The following is a 15345-nucleotide window of genomic DNA, read 5'->3' as shown; positions in this document are numbered from 1 at the left end:
GTAAATACTGATTTCACAGCAAATTTCTTATGTGCAAGATCTCCTTGAGCATTAAGATAAAATCTAAGAGTAGTATTACAAAAATTAAGGTATGCATTATTCTTAAATATGCATTAATTGTCTGTATTTGTGAGATTTAGGCGATAAGCTGGCAAGACACTAACATCAAAGTAAGAAGACCTGTCTGAGATGATGTGATTTCTCGTGAAAAGTGCAGTGGTTTTATTCCGAGTTCTGTAAATGACTTATTAACTTGTGACAAAGCTCAAGAGATCTGCCTTCATTGTGAAATCGGCGAAAGAAAAACCAGGCAAATAGCCTATGATATATCCTGGATTTATCCCTGCTAGCAAATGTGGTTTGCAGTGATAAGTAATTATAAGTGAATTTGCTGGCCAAGGAGGTGAAGAGAGTACTATCTTAAACATTTTAAATGAAGCTTTTCAAAACACTAGCAATGCACTTTGGGTTTTAGCAATGCTAAATTATTTATTCTGCTTGTAGGTGACAACAGTTGACAGATTCCAGGGTCAGCAGAATGATTACATCATCCTCTCACTGGTCCGAACCAAAGCTGTGGGACATCTTAGGTAAGCGTGTTTTTTGAAGAATCCTTTTAACAGACAGGGTATTCAGAAACCCTTTTATAATATCCTTAAAAGGATGAAAATTCTTTTACATAACTAAAAAGATTAATCGGTGACTGACAGCAGCATTTCTTAAAAAACAGAACACAGGGTTTTATTGTCCTAATCAGTGTATTAAAGCATCTGTATAGCTGATGTTGGGGGAAAAATCTTGTGGAGCCAGCAAATATTTGATATTTGTCGAGAACGATATTAAATCATGAGCTCCTGATCAAAGAAAACTGCACAGTGGGTTATTGAATGACTGTAGAATTCTGTTCTGTGCATTTACTTTTAACATTACATTCTCAAATGCAGTCTTTGTGCTTTTGATTGCTAAATTGTCTTGTGGTTTTATAGCAAATCATTTTTTTAAAACATAATCTTTGCATTTATCGTTTTAAAAAATGAACTGCTGGTGAATTAATAACTAATAGCATTAATTAATATAATGACATTAACAACTCTCTTTTCTGCTAAACAAAATCAGAAAATGCACTAGAGCTGTAACTTGAACACAGAGAAATAAGATGTGAACAAGAGCTTCATGATGGGAACCTCCTACTTTATTGGCAATAGCAGTTGTTTCCAGTCCAGAGGTCATTTCTGTGATGAGGCATCGTACTGACTTCACATTTTTCTGTCAGCATTAGGGCATTTAGCTGCTTTTCTTATCTGGGGGGAATTCTGCTAGTCCTGCTTCAAACACCACACACACAGACACACACGTGTGCACCCCTGTACGTTACATCACATTATGCTTCTTTTAATCACTCAGTCACAGTTCGGTCACCACTGTTGTGGCAGCCACAGGAGCCATGCATGACTGGGCAATGTGACGACGCTAGCTTTGGCGGGCACATGGGAAAAGGGAACCACAATCCTCCTCCGCTCTCATTTTTAGAGGAAGGCCCTGTCTGCCAGCCTTGCGGCATTCTCCTTCACTGTCCCTGTAATTGCACACTCTTCCGCCGGCCTCTCTGGTTCTTGGCATCACCTGCTCACTGGAGTGACCCACCCCCACATCGTGTGTCTCGAGGTGCTGAAGAGTGAAGTGTTAGTTTTCAGGAAGTTGTTCCATGTCTTTGCTTCTACGATTTTGCCAGTGTATCTTCCCCCCTGCAGCACTGTACAGCTAACAAGCTACTTTACTTTACACTTGTATGTAGAATGAGAGAGGCAGCCGTATATAATATATTTATGGACATGTTGAACTGCACTTTTTAATTTATTTGAATTTGATCCTGTTTAATCTGGCTTTACTGTTTGTTGGTTATTGTGTTGTTTTCTTTAAGCTACCTAAATTTGACTGGAGTTTCTCCCTGACATTTTGATCACTAAGGCGAACAATGAGATGTCTGTTCACTTTTAGGGGAGCTAATATTTTTGTGACGTTGTTTGAAAAAAAAGTTATTTCTTAAGGCTCAAACTGAATCTCTTCTAAGAAAAAATTCCAGAAGATGGCATATCTTTGGGCCGCTACACTGTGTGAAATAAAGATGCAGGCACATGTTTTTCCTGCTGTGTACATGCTTCTACAATCGAGAGCTTTTTTGAAAACAAGGATAACACACTAAATCACTTCTGTAAGCAGCTGTATTTAAGTGTATACTGTATGTTGACAGATAAAATGTGTAGCATGTTAATCCATTTAAGTTATAAAAGTGGTTTCCTTAGAAATCTTCCATCAAAATGCAAATGTAGATGTATCTCAAATAAGAAAAATTGCGACAGTTCTCAAAACTACTTAAAACAACACATGGAAGTCGCCTCACTGAGCATGCTATTATGTATATTTTTTTCTTGTGCCAAAAGCAAAAAACATTTATAAAATAAGGAAAGAAAAATAGTGACAAAGCACTAGTAGCATCTTACTTCAAACAGCTCTGCTGTTAACAGCCATTCGAGACATTGGTGAGTGGTGTGTAATTCAGATGCTCTATATATTCTCTTATATTGACGTTGCTTTCTCTTCAGTGAGCAGCATCTAGGAAATCAGTGAGAGAATTTTCTTCATACGCTCAATTAAACCCTAGCACCTGAGCATCTCCTGCATTATTCAAATGTTTGCTGATTTCATGTCCAGACAGTGACTCTAGGTCTGATTGCTATAAAAGCCAGTGCAGTTTGCCACCTTTTTCTTTATAGCTTTGTTTTAACTTTGTATTAGATAAACCTCTTTTGGCTTACAACTGAAGGTACATTGAAACAATATTCATTGCACCTAATATGAAAGTCAGTGTCGTCAGAAACCACCGGTGTCCATCAGAAAAACAAAACAGCTGCCAGTTTCTGGCTCTGGGGAAAAGGGGTCAAGGTTATAATTTCCCCACCAGATTGTCGTTTACCAACACTGTCAAGTAATCTGGTGTGAAACAAAACAAAGGGTCGAAAATAGCATCCATCCTATAATGAGAGTCTAATCGCAAGGGTATGTGGGTTAATCAAAGCACAAACGTGCAATCCATAGGTTCTCCGTTAGCGGAAGTGATTTCTCTTTCTTACGTCGAATGGAAATTTCTCTGCATTACGAATGCAAGCAACAGAACCACTCACTTTGTAAATGTATATACAGACATGCCTCACATATACATAGCTGTTGATCCTCACATTTTTGCGCTGAAATAATTTACATGTTTTCCCCTTATCAAAATCTGCACTAACACTAAATAAAATAAAAGGGACGTTTGTATTGTTTGCCACAATATATGAAGATCAGATTAATACAAGCAGATCCTGTTGATGTTACACATATCCTCATACAAAACAAACCTACATAGTTATTCTAACTGCATGTATAAAATAGATGTCTATAGAAATTGCAAGTCTTTTCATGAAACAAGAGTTAGTTGCCCAGGCATAAGGGAAACCAAATCACCAGGTATCAAAAATATTTTTTTATATATATATTTTTATTTAATATACAACAGCCATAAAATATATTATAGGTGTATCTATAATTATAACGATGTCTGTCTGGTTAAGCTTGTATTGAAGTAAAACAATGCATCCTTAAAACTACTGTGCCTTCACAGCTATTTTCCTCCTTTCATTCTGTGTTTTTGCATCTTTTGCATCTTTTCCTGCAGACTATACAAGTTACACCGATTACTGTTGCTCATGTCAGCTTGACGGTTGCTCCATATTCCATATCCAGTCTTTGTATGTTGATTATCTACCACCATTACACATAACCATAATCGTAATTGTTGTTTGTGTATTGTTTCAATTAAAATGTGTTGTTGTTGTTATTATTGTTTATTGGTATTTGCGTTCTTAATCAAGGAAGGTTAAAGCACATTGCAAACAACCGTTGTTTATTCTAAAAAATGAATGATGCTAACATGCATAAATAATGCGCATCAAAAGAATCCAATCACTTATGTCTGCAACAAATTCGAAGTTACAGTATCAGGAAAATGATAGTGCTTTTGTCAGGTGTCTGCCCTGACATTTTATTGAAATGACACAACAGGCTACTTCCTTAAGCTGATTAACATTTGTCGTAAACACAGTTGATCAACAGGGACTCGACTGTGAAAATCACAGGCTAGTAGTGTGTGCAGCCACCGTTGGAAGCAGTACAAGCTGTGCATCTGCAGTGCATGCTTTGCAACGGGTTGTGCATGCTGTCTTGTAGGATTCTGTCCAATTCCTTTGGTAGACCATGGACAAGCATGTAGTTGTTCACTGTTCTCTTTGCAGTAGGTGTCATCCCAGCTCATCCCAAACATGTTCAGTGGGTCTCACGACTGGTGCATAAAATGACCACAGTATAGCCATCACATTCTCATCCTTTGAAAAATTTTGTTATACAATCAGTGTGAGGTTCTGCTGTAATACTAAGTTGGGACATTCACCTAGAAAAGGCATAAAGTGAAAACTTGGCGAGGTGTCATGACTCCCGGTCTTCTAGAGTGATAGCCTATGTTTGGCTGGAATGTTTTGCAGTTTAGACATTTCAGGCTTGGTCTGCCCCCCCAACATGCAACTGGAACAAGCTCTGCTTAACTTGATAAGTGGGCCATGTTAGTTCCTTTCTCATTTTCTTGATTTTCACCAGGGTTGACATTCTGCAGGTTAAGTCACCTCATCACTTTTGCTCAATCCACTGTCTTACCGTTGAGCTGATTAAGTGCTTAAGACACAGTCAGAATTACTCAAGTGAATCACGGTCAGTCACAAATAATCAGTGAAGCAAAATTACATCAAAAACATGTAATCAATATTCAAAATATTTTTGTTTTATTTTTCCCCAACATGGAAAACACATACATAAATATTGTCATAGGTTTCTTTTCATGCAATGTTATATTTTGTATTTGCTCTTAGGTTGGAATTCATTTGAAAGCAAGCTAAGAACATTCAAAAGTCATACAAAGGGATGCTGCAGATATTCCTTGTACAAAAAGCTGTCTCCCCATTTTTCTTGAAAATTATGCTGCTCTGTATGTTAGTAGGAGTAAGAACTGAATTTAGAGATGTTGTACTTAATCAGTCTAAAATAACCAAGCATTTCTATACTTTTTTCAATCAATACTAGGTACTGTTTATTGTATTAGTCAATACAGCTATGCTGTAAATTCATTTTTAAATATAGCTCTGATTTATATATTAAAGAGATTTGCTTAATTAAATGTTGAAAAATTAAATTAAATTCATAAGACCATGCATAGCCACAGAAAATGAAAGACACTTGAAAAATGGGGGGAAGGTTATAGTTCAGGGTAAAATTAGAATCCATTTCAATTTCGACTCTACTCTCTTATCAGTCTTTTCAAATGCAATGGATTGCCTCTTTTAATAACATGGTTGCCTCAGGGTTGCCTTTATTAGAGGAGATTTATTATTGGAAAATGTAGAGTATTCCTGACTGGAAAAATCTCCAAGTTAATCCTTAAATTCTGAACGTCAAAAAATGAAGGTACCATTTAATTTTTTTTTTCTGTCTTACCTTCTCCGTTTCCTAGAGACGTACGGCGATTAGTTGTGGCCATGTCCAGAGCCAGACTGGGCTTGTACATCTTTGCGCGTGTATCCTTGTTCCAGAACTGCTTTGAACTGACTCCTGCCTTTAACCAGCTTACAGCACGGCCTCTCCAGCTGCACATAGTGCCCGATGAGTACTACCCCACCAGCAGATTGGTAAGATGCACAGAGGGAAGGGACTGTATTGCTTTTTGTAGAGTTGTATGCCAGTTTCTTTCACATACACATGCATAAGAGTATGTCTTAAACACTATTCAAATACAGCCACTGGGAATTATTGAGAAGAAATATTAATTGGTTCTTGCCATTTCACCATGCAGAGGAGGGAAGAGCCATCTGAAGAGAATTCTGATTCCACCCTATAAGTATGCAAAGTTGAAGGCAGCAGCCAGGCACTGCTGTTTAACCAATATTATAGCTTGTCAGCATAGCATAGTTAACTTTGATGACTGGAGCTCACATGTATATGTACTTTGCACAGAATGTATTACAGGTTGAAAGCCCTTAGTGTTGTAATTGTTGTGAAACTTGAGAGAGCTAATTAATACTCTTTCTCATTACTTATATACACTTGTTCAGAGGAGGTTGAGATTTAGTGTGCAGAGTAAAAAAAGAAAAGGTCATATTGTGCACAATATTAAAAAAGATCTCAAAATCATTTGTTTCTGTATATTCCAGTCAAAAATCCTTCTTCAGCTGTTTAGAAAGAAATAATACTATTGGCACTGGACTTACAGTTCTTTCTGAACAGCTGAAGAAGGCCTTTCGTCTGAAATGCTCTGAAACAAATTATTTTGTGATCTTTTTATTATTGGCTACAGTATAACTTTTTCTTTATTTTGTACAGTACAGTTCAAATTTCTCTAAAGAAAGATAGAAGTAATTTGTGTTTATATATATAAGCATATTCCAATGTACATCCCCGCTGTGCATAGAGCTAGGATTAAGCCAAAGAGATGGGTGGTGTTGACTCAATTAGCTTAAAGGCACTATTACTGTCGTATTTCTATCACATAGAGGACTTAATGGAGTATAAAGCTGCAGAGAAAGAAAAGGTATCTGCTGTGTTGTTTTGCCAATTGCTATGTTTCATACTAAAGTTAACATCAATGATTTTTTTATTTCCAAAATATATGTAAAATAATACTGTAACATACATCTAACATCTAAAGTTCTAATAGGTAATATTTTGTTAGAAAATGTTGAACATGGTGAACACCAGCTCACTAGAGTTCATGTAAATGTAAATATTTCCTGAAAATTGTAACTCACTTAAATCTAATAATAAATATTTAAGGAGTATTTCTCGTTTTAAAAAACAATGTTAGGCTAAGGCTTCTTTTAGTGAATTTTCAACAGAAACAAAAAATCTAAGTAAAAAGGTGACAAGATATAGAACATTATCAGCAATTGTACAAAAGAAGCATACAAAGCTTATAATTTAATGGTAAATTAACAGTACTTATATACATATTGTATTATGTATGTACAGTTAATATGTGAACAGATACATACACACTTATACAGTATGTTTGTGGTTAGCTCAGAATTTAGTTAGGAATCCTTTAGTTCTCTGAGCAGTTCTGTGCATGTGAAGTTATTTCCAGAGGGATTTTTTTCCAGCTCACTGGAATATGAGACATTAAAATGATGCCATTTTTACTACAGGATAGTGTCTGCCACAGATTATGCTAGCAACCCTGTGAAAAGCACACCTCCAGAAGCAGGGGGATATTCCATTACTCCTAAACGCCTTATGACATTGTGAACACTACGGACTGCAATGATTTCAGGCAGTTTGCTTCACTGTTTCTGAAGCATTAACTCAGCTCACTGAATTTCTTGTCCATTATCTCATTCTGGAAAAACCTCTCCCCAGTATAGAGGAATCGCAGACATAAAAGTGGCATTACTTAGAAGCCTGTATTGCAAAAGCAGATCTTTATTTTTTCAGTTATTAAAGACGAACCTGTACTTTTCTTTTGCAGAATGGGAGCCGCCCTGTCCATCCTGTGCAGGTTATCAAAAACATGCCTGAGATGGCCAATTTTGTGTATAATATGTACATGCACATGATCCAGCACACTCATCAGTACCAACAGGTAAAAAGAAATACACCTCTTCAGAACCTTTCCATGATCTTTAATTAATTGTTACTCTTATAAAATGTAGATAAAAGTGCATTTTTATCTTTAAACTCTGATGCTTTGCTGAAAATAGGTCAGTTGTAAAAGAATTGTTTTTGTTATGCTTGTGAAAACTTAATAGGCCGTGAACTTAACATTTTAGATTAGGAGTAAATTACTCAACTAATTTAGGCAGCTTTTCTGCCTTTGAAGCTGGAAGTCCGCAGTATAGAGGTGGGGGTTGGGGAGATTGCATGTTGCCTCGTGCAAAAGCTGAAATGTCAACAGAGCAGCTACTCCTGTTGGCACAACCCACTCCGTGCCACTGTCAGGAATGTGCTGTCCTTGTTTCTCCTGCTAATAAAAGCTATTGAGCGCAGAGAATAATATTATAATGTTCAAGTATGAAAAGGAAAATTAAAAGGCTGGGGTGTTTCATTCATGCGGTGTTGCTGTGAATTGTATTGAAGCGGGCGGATAAAGACCTACTTGTCGTGCAGGAGGGAGGGAAGGTGTTTTATATATATATATGCGCTTATCTGCAGAACCAGCAGCAGCTATTGCCTCCCCCGCGCCAAATGGAAGAAGAGGCAGCCGCTGAGGCCCCCTCTGAGGCTCAGGAAGAGGAGACGGAGATGGCCCGGGAGCCCAGGGCAGGAGAAGAACCTGAGGAGAAGCCGGAGGAGGTTGAGACGAAAGAGGAGGAGGAGCACAACAAAATGCCGGAGCATCCCGGCAGAGATAGTGACAGTGAGGACAGCGGAGCGGAAGAGGCCCCATAGAGCCTATCCTTCCTCTGTTCCTCAGTTTGTGACCCCGCAGAAGAGCGGTCAACAGGACGAATAAACCTGCTGTTATATCTGCCAGTGACTGGACAGAGTCGGTCTCACTGTGAGAACCACAAGACTTGTCACAGGTGAATTTTGTTCATATTTCCATGCAGCCCTGGTGACAGAAAAGCCACAAGCTGGTTGTCTCAGTTGTTTAATTAATTTTAATGAACAGTTTAATTTTTTCATCTCTGTTTGCTTTTTTAAGTAAAAGGTGTAAAGATTGTTTAAATATTTTTCCGTTTTGTCATTTTTATTTTCATATTAATGAAAATTAATATGAAATTAGTAGTATTCTTAATAATATTAATATTATATTCATATTAAACCATTCGCATTTGGTTTAAGAAAAAACAATTCTGATGTTTTCTAATCTAGATACACAGTAGCTTCAGAGTATTAATGTGAGAGTTTGACAAGGCCACTAATAAACCAAGTCCTAAACAAGTGACATCTCATCAAGTGACATTAATCTCCCTCGGTGATTAAGGATAGCAGTTTTGACTGTTACATGCTTATCGTGCATTAATGCAAGTACTTTAAAGATACTCCCAACTGTCAGAGATGCGTAAAGATTACTCTCACCATCATTAGTCAATATCCTTTCTTCACAGGATATTCATCTTTGAATGCTGTGAAAGGTTACATCCAATCAACATATAACTCACCAGTTTCTGGGCTAAATCCATTTATAAATGTTTCCCGTGAAATGCTGTTACTGAGTTTCAGCTTTAAACTGTCAATCCTGTAGACCAGTCAAGCAACTTCAGTCTGCACTACACCATGAAGGACTGTACACAAAAACATTTTCACGTCATCTGTGTTGTCAGATTAAACCTTGTTAACTGGCTGACTGAGAAACCAGAGGGTACGCAGTTAAACTGGTGTTTCCCAAGTGTATTATAGTGCACTATGAAAAGAATATAGCTGTTATACCCAGTTTTGCCTTAGCTGTAGGTAAAGCCTGGTACAGTATATCCCTGTAAAGCATTACTGTCCCATTTAATTCTGAATTGAAGCTTACCTTTTTGGTTTATGTCAGAAAAAACATGGCCTCTTGTCAAGTAGTCAGATGGGAGTTGAGAGCTTATGCACAGTGCACTACTGCCAACAGTTACATCACACACTAAGCAAGCCTATAATGTATCTCCAGTATAATTCAGGGGTAAATGCTCTAGCTCCTGATTTGGGTTTGAGTTGTCTTCAGTATGTAATCACATTTTTGCAGAAAGGAGTGGACATATTTCCTGAAAAATGTTTGTTATTTACATATAGTGAATTTTGATACTAAGAAATGTTATTAATCTGAAACAGAATGTTTTTCTTTTTAAAATTGTTTTCATGTGTTAGGGAACCAAAAAATACTGCTACACATGATCATAAAAAAAGCTCTAAACAGAATGTTTGTACCTCAGTGCTGTGTACTAGTTTCCCAATTTGTCCTTATACAATATTACATAGGCAGCATACCTTTTAGCAACGGGGAAACATTTTTCAGACTTTTAGTATCTTACCAGTTTAGACTGTTTCCGTTTTTTTCCCTGTACAGTGCTCTCCCAAAGTACTGGTATAGAAAAATCAAAACTTATTTTTGTTTTTCAGACTAGCAACTTGTATTTGTGATTGAGATTGATATAAATGCTAACTGTAAAAGTAATTACAGTCATTTCTGTTTGTTCATTATATCATAATAGAAAAAAAACATACTTTCTGTTTGAAGCAGTGATTTAAAGTAACCATATATAAGTTGACACATTCAGTTCTTTTTTGCTGATGAGAAGTTGAATATATTCTTTGAGTCACCTTCTGCTTGAGTGTGTGACCCACTGAGCTCACCAGACTCTTAGTATAATCATTTGAATTGTGTTTCTGTGGCCAATTCTTGCTGATTCTTTGGGTTTTCTGACTTCTGTGCTTTCTTCAGAAGGAACTCTGTATGGATTGACCTTTTCCTACAGAGTAAACCAATACCTGTGGGCACATTCATATGACAAGGTATGTTAGATCATGGTTGGGCAATGCAGGTGTGTCTGCCTTTCTAACAATATGTGTTAGTTTTCAAGTAATTGTTTGGTTTCTAACTCAGCTAAAACATTAACTGAGGAATAGTCTGACGTAACATATTTTCAAACCAGATGCATTAAGAGCTAATAGCAATACTAAGCACACTAGTGGAGCTGTAGATAAACTAAACTTGCTAAGGTAATAATTAATTTAGCTTTTCCATCAGTGCCCTAGTTAGTGGGGGAAAATGCTAGTGTCAGTGTTTTCTTTTCATTAGTCAAGAGAAAAAAATGCTTTTTAGCACTCAATTACTGGAAAAAGCAAAATGGAAGAACCCTCTTATGTGACACTCTTCTGTACATCTGTAAGTGTCTTGTGGGCAAGAAAAGCAATCTGCCACAGTGAGACGCAGCCGACAGGACATGTTTACTTATTTGAAAAATTAAGGTTAAAGAACGAGAAGCTGTTCTCCACCTCCATGACCCTTACATGGAGCCTATTCTATATTCAATGATGCCTGCTGTGTCTGATAAATGACCAGATAACTGTAGCAAGATAATGTAATAAGCACTGTCCAGTGGGGAGAGCGCATCCCAGTGTTAGAAGTTCAAGCTAAGTTGAGGGTGTTGCCGTGTTTGCTCAAGCTGAAAAAGTCAAATATTTTCTGGTAACAATTTCTTGGTGTTCAGTCTTCTAAAATCTAGTTCTTTTATAGTGCCATATGTAGTTTCTCCAGGCTTGTGTTTTAGTAAATAGCTTCCCTTTTCTCTTTTTGATGGGCAAAGATACTATTAATCTTTCCATTTCCAGTGAATGAAATCTTATAGGCAGGGTTAAGCAAAGTTGCCTGAAGGCTGGAGAAAATATCATGAAATACCTCGTGACTGCTTTGTCCCGATTTCGAAAAGATTATTAATGGTGTAAGAAACTGGTAAACTAGTTTTTCTAGTTCTTTCATTAATGACTGTGACGTTTCTCAGTCACCTTTGAATCATAAACAAAGGCTTATCTGAGAATACAGCATTCCTATTTAGTGAACTGCCTCACCAATTTTCAATGAATATACCATAGAATGTTTTTTTCTGACAAAAAATCCTTTAATAGCCATACATATGTTTTGAAATATTTGTTCTCATTTACAACATTTGCCTGTTTTCAAAGAAACTGTCACACATACTTGTCTGAGCTGTCAATTATCCAGATCATTTACTGAGTCTTTCACTTTAGATGTTGGGTTCTTGTGTTCTAGCTTGGGTTTTCAGCTTTTAAATGCAGTGTTTTATTGTAAGAGGTGAAGTTCATATTAAAATGTCTAAATAAAATGCATTTATTTTTACAGTAAATTTGATTCACAATCATACCAGTAAAAATTATTTATTTTGAAACTGACATTTGCAGTACTACAACCAAAGTAGAACAAGATAGGGTAACAAATAAAAGTGCATTTTAAATGGAGACAGCTGATAATGGACAGTAGAGAACCGACAAGTCCTCTACAAAGAGCTCGGTTAGCTTTAAAATGTAAAAACTACAGTTAAGACTACAAAATGAATTCATTGTACAGTAAAAACATGAATTTGGCAATTTATGTTGTTAAAATTTACTTTTAAATTATTTTAAAATATTATTTCATAGAATTTCTTCAGAGAATGTACAGTACCTGCTCTGACCTCAGTCTTTAAGGTTCTGAGTAATTAGCAAAAACATCAAACCGACAACATTTTGATTACATATGTCAGGGGGAAATTATTTTTTGCAATTTGGAAGATATGGACATTTTACAGGAAAGTAACAAGTAAAGATTTATTCTATGCTGAAAAGAGCAGAGAATCATTTTACAGAAAATGTTTGCTTACACGCACACACGGAAGGGTACGATGAAATATATGTATAATATGAATTTAAATATCCAATGTAAAGTAGTCCTTTCTCTGCTACTTGGAAGTCAGAAGTCAGTTTCTCTCGTGTTTCCCACATTACCTTTGGCAATATACCAGTAATTACAACTAGGAAGTTGCTGCATTCAAAGGCGAAGTCACTCTGCACCACATGAGCAGGAACTATTCAGCTTAGGAGTGACCCAGGAAGACGACATACAGTGAATCTTGGAGCTGAGGAACAGTTATCTAAAAGGTGAGTGAATTGTTTTTATAAGAATGTGTGTATATATATATATTTGCTTTTAGTGCCATTTAAACTTACACTTTCTAGTTTCAGATTGTCCAGTGAAATGCCACAAGGTTCTGTTATTCCAAAAACTTATCTTCATTCTCTTGTTATATACAGGCAAGCACAGAACCATATAAGTTATTAAAGAATATTTTCCAGTTGTTTTTTTTTAAGTTCTGATAATTTCCATTGAATAGTTGTAGGTTGCTTCGACTGCAGTAGAGTCTTTCCTTTTGTGATCTGTGTTGCTGTAATGTAGCATAAGGAAGTGAATGTTTCTGCTGTTGGAGTAGGTGTTGCCCCAGGCACAAGCAAGCAGTTGTAAGTGAGGCATATCTAAGCTGTTAAATCCACATCTAGAACACATGAAAATCACACTTTGAAAATTTATGAAAGATGTCTTGTGTAAATCAAAAACCTGTAGCTTCCCAGCTTGTCAATGACAGTTAGATTCAGAAAAGTTGGTCATTTATTTCAACATTTTAACAAAAGGAGTATATAGGGAATATGAGGAAACGGGATAATTAGTATACAAGAAGTATGCATACATTTCTTTTACATTTTGTCTTTCAAGTTGTTTGAAACTGCTGCTTCTTAATTCAGTGTAGTTTATTTTTTTCAGTTTAGAAAACATTCTTGCTTATTTTATTCTGGTCACTTAGAATCTGCCTTCTCAATGGTGTGACTGTTCAAGCACATCACTTTAGAATTGCATCCTACATATAACTGTAGAACATCAGAGTAGAATAAGTTGCCTTTGCTGAAGTTATCTTACTGTTTATCTCGGTCTCAATTCTTGTGCAACAGTAAGTGCATAGTGAAAAGTACATAAATGTACCCATGGAAACCTGGGTTTTGACTGAACAGCGGGTCAAGATTGAAGTGTTGACTCAATATGAGACTAATCAGTTAAGAGTTTCTTTACTTTGTCACTTGTTTCACTTTTTTATAAAAACACAGAAGGTAACTGGCAGTTGCATCTGCCTCTCTGAACGTTTTTATCAACTGTAGATTTGTCTATGTAAATCGTCAGATACATTACCTTAGTAACACTTTCAAGTTATTTAAGAAGTGCATGACCAAAATCCTTTGCATGTAGTTCAGTATGTGCTATTGCTGTGACTGAAATTTTACAAAAAATGGTGAACTTTGTACACATCACATAATCACACTAGTTAATAGTATCAGGTGTGAATTAAATAACTTGACATTTGTACCCTAGCGTATCACAAATAGGTCCTAGACAACCACAATATTTTCATTCCAACTTACTTAAGTCTATTTATCAACTTTAATGTTTTTTCTAGATGTTATGAAGCTGGTGATTTAAAACATGCACTTTATTCAATTCGCGATAAACCTTTTTTGGGTCTGGACAGAAGTGAAACATTTTCATGAAGTAATTAGTCTTATTATTTGATCATGTGAGATTCCGTAAGGTGAACCTCCAAGAATCGCATCTGACATCTGATTAAGAAAGAATCCTGTCTTTATATAAGTTTCCTCGAACTGATAACTAATACGTTTTCCCCATTTTTAAAAACACAATCATAGGGGGAAGAAACATCAAAATTGAAAGGTTTGTGTAGATGGAGATGACAGACTTGTGACTGATTTAAATAAAAAGGTTAAAAAATATGTTTTGGCTGATTTAAATTGTAAACAGTTAATTATAACTGATTTAATAGGAATCCCATCGTTCGTTCAGAATCTGTGACATGGGTCTAACCCCGCAGACCTCTCATGTGCATAAAATGGCTTTTTAATTTAAATAAAAATGTTACTCAAATAACTGTGCAGGCTTCAGTACAGTATTGTAATGCACACTACTACACTAATGCTTTCTTTCAATCCTGTTTTCCTCAGACTCAGGATGGCTGATTGCGTCTGCATCATGTGGTCCATATTCTGGCTGCTTGTGTTGATTTTCCTTGCCTGGCCCATCAGTATTTTCCTAGGCGGCCTTTACGGGTTTGTTGCTCCACTTACAACCTGTGTGGGACTAGACCAAGTGACTGAACTGCTCCTCCAGGGTGTGAACCTTGGAAGAACCTGTGCCCAGAACGTGCGAGTGGGAAAATCCCTTTGCTGAAGGAGCCCACCACCACGGAGCAGCTCTTCCACCGGAAAGTCTTTTCACTGAACAGACATTTAAGCACAAGTTGACTCCGCGATGACAAGTTCTAAATTTCCAAGCTGTTTTCAACTTTTTGGCTGCTAGGGCTGCTCGATGAATTCAGAACGAACCCAAGACGACAGCTACGATATTATTCCCGGCTAGTTTTTCCAAGAGTGACACACCTTGCATTTTCAACGTCTATTAAGTTTTTTTCTACGGTTTAAATAAAATGCTAAAAAGAGCTTGAGGCATTTTGTCCACCTTATTTTTTAATGTGTGGGTATAATCCTTTGTAAACAGGAAGTTGTAGTATCGAGCAGCCAATGCCGATATATCAGCTTGACTAAATTGCAAAGAGTTATTTACAGATAATATGTATGTTTTTGTATTCAAAAATGTGCTTGCAGCCACATAAGAGATGATACAATAGCTATTTTATCAACACCGGTTAATCCAAGATAACTTTCATTTCTATTATGACT

General features: G+C 36.5%; 1 protein-coding gene across 1 annotated transcript in view; it reads left to right on the top strand.

The window, feature by feature from the left end:
- The window catches only part of aqr (aquarius intron-binding spliceosomal factor), a 59168-nt gene extending 44063 nt beyond the window's left edge, over positions 1-15105 (top strand). Inside the window, exons 33-37 of the mRNA XM_088648341.1 lie at positions 505-590; positions 5597-5771; positions 7604-7717; positions 8287-12708; positions 14611-15105. Of these exons, the coding sequence (XP_088504467.1) occupies positions 505-590; positions 5597-5771; positions 7604-7717; positions 8287-8523 (612 nt within the window). The 3' untranslated portion in view covers positions 8524-12708; positions 14611-15105. The remainder of the gene's footprint in view (positions 1-504; positions 591-5596; positions 5772-7603; positions 7718-8286; positions 12709-14610) is intronic.
- Positions 15106-15345: the final 240 nt, after the last annotated feature.

The sequence above is a fragment of the Lepisosteus platostomus genome, chromosome 10 (genome assembly GCF_059453375.1).
Source record: "Lepisosteus platostomus isolate fLepPlt1 chromosome 10, fLepPlt1.hap1, whole genome shotgun sequence".
Classification (NCBI taxonomy): domain Eukaryota; kingdom Metazoa; phylum Chordata; class Actinopteri; order Semionotiformes; family Lepisosteidae; genus Lepisosteus; species Lepisosteus platostomus.
Note: the sequence above shows the minus strand (reverse complement) of the source record. Positions and strands in the feature narration are given on the sequence as shown.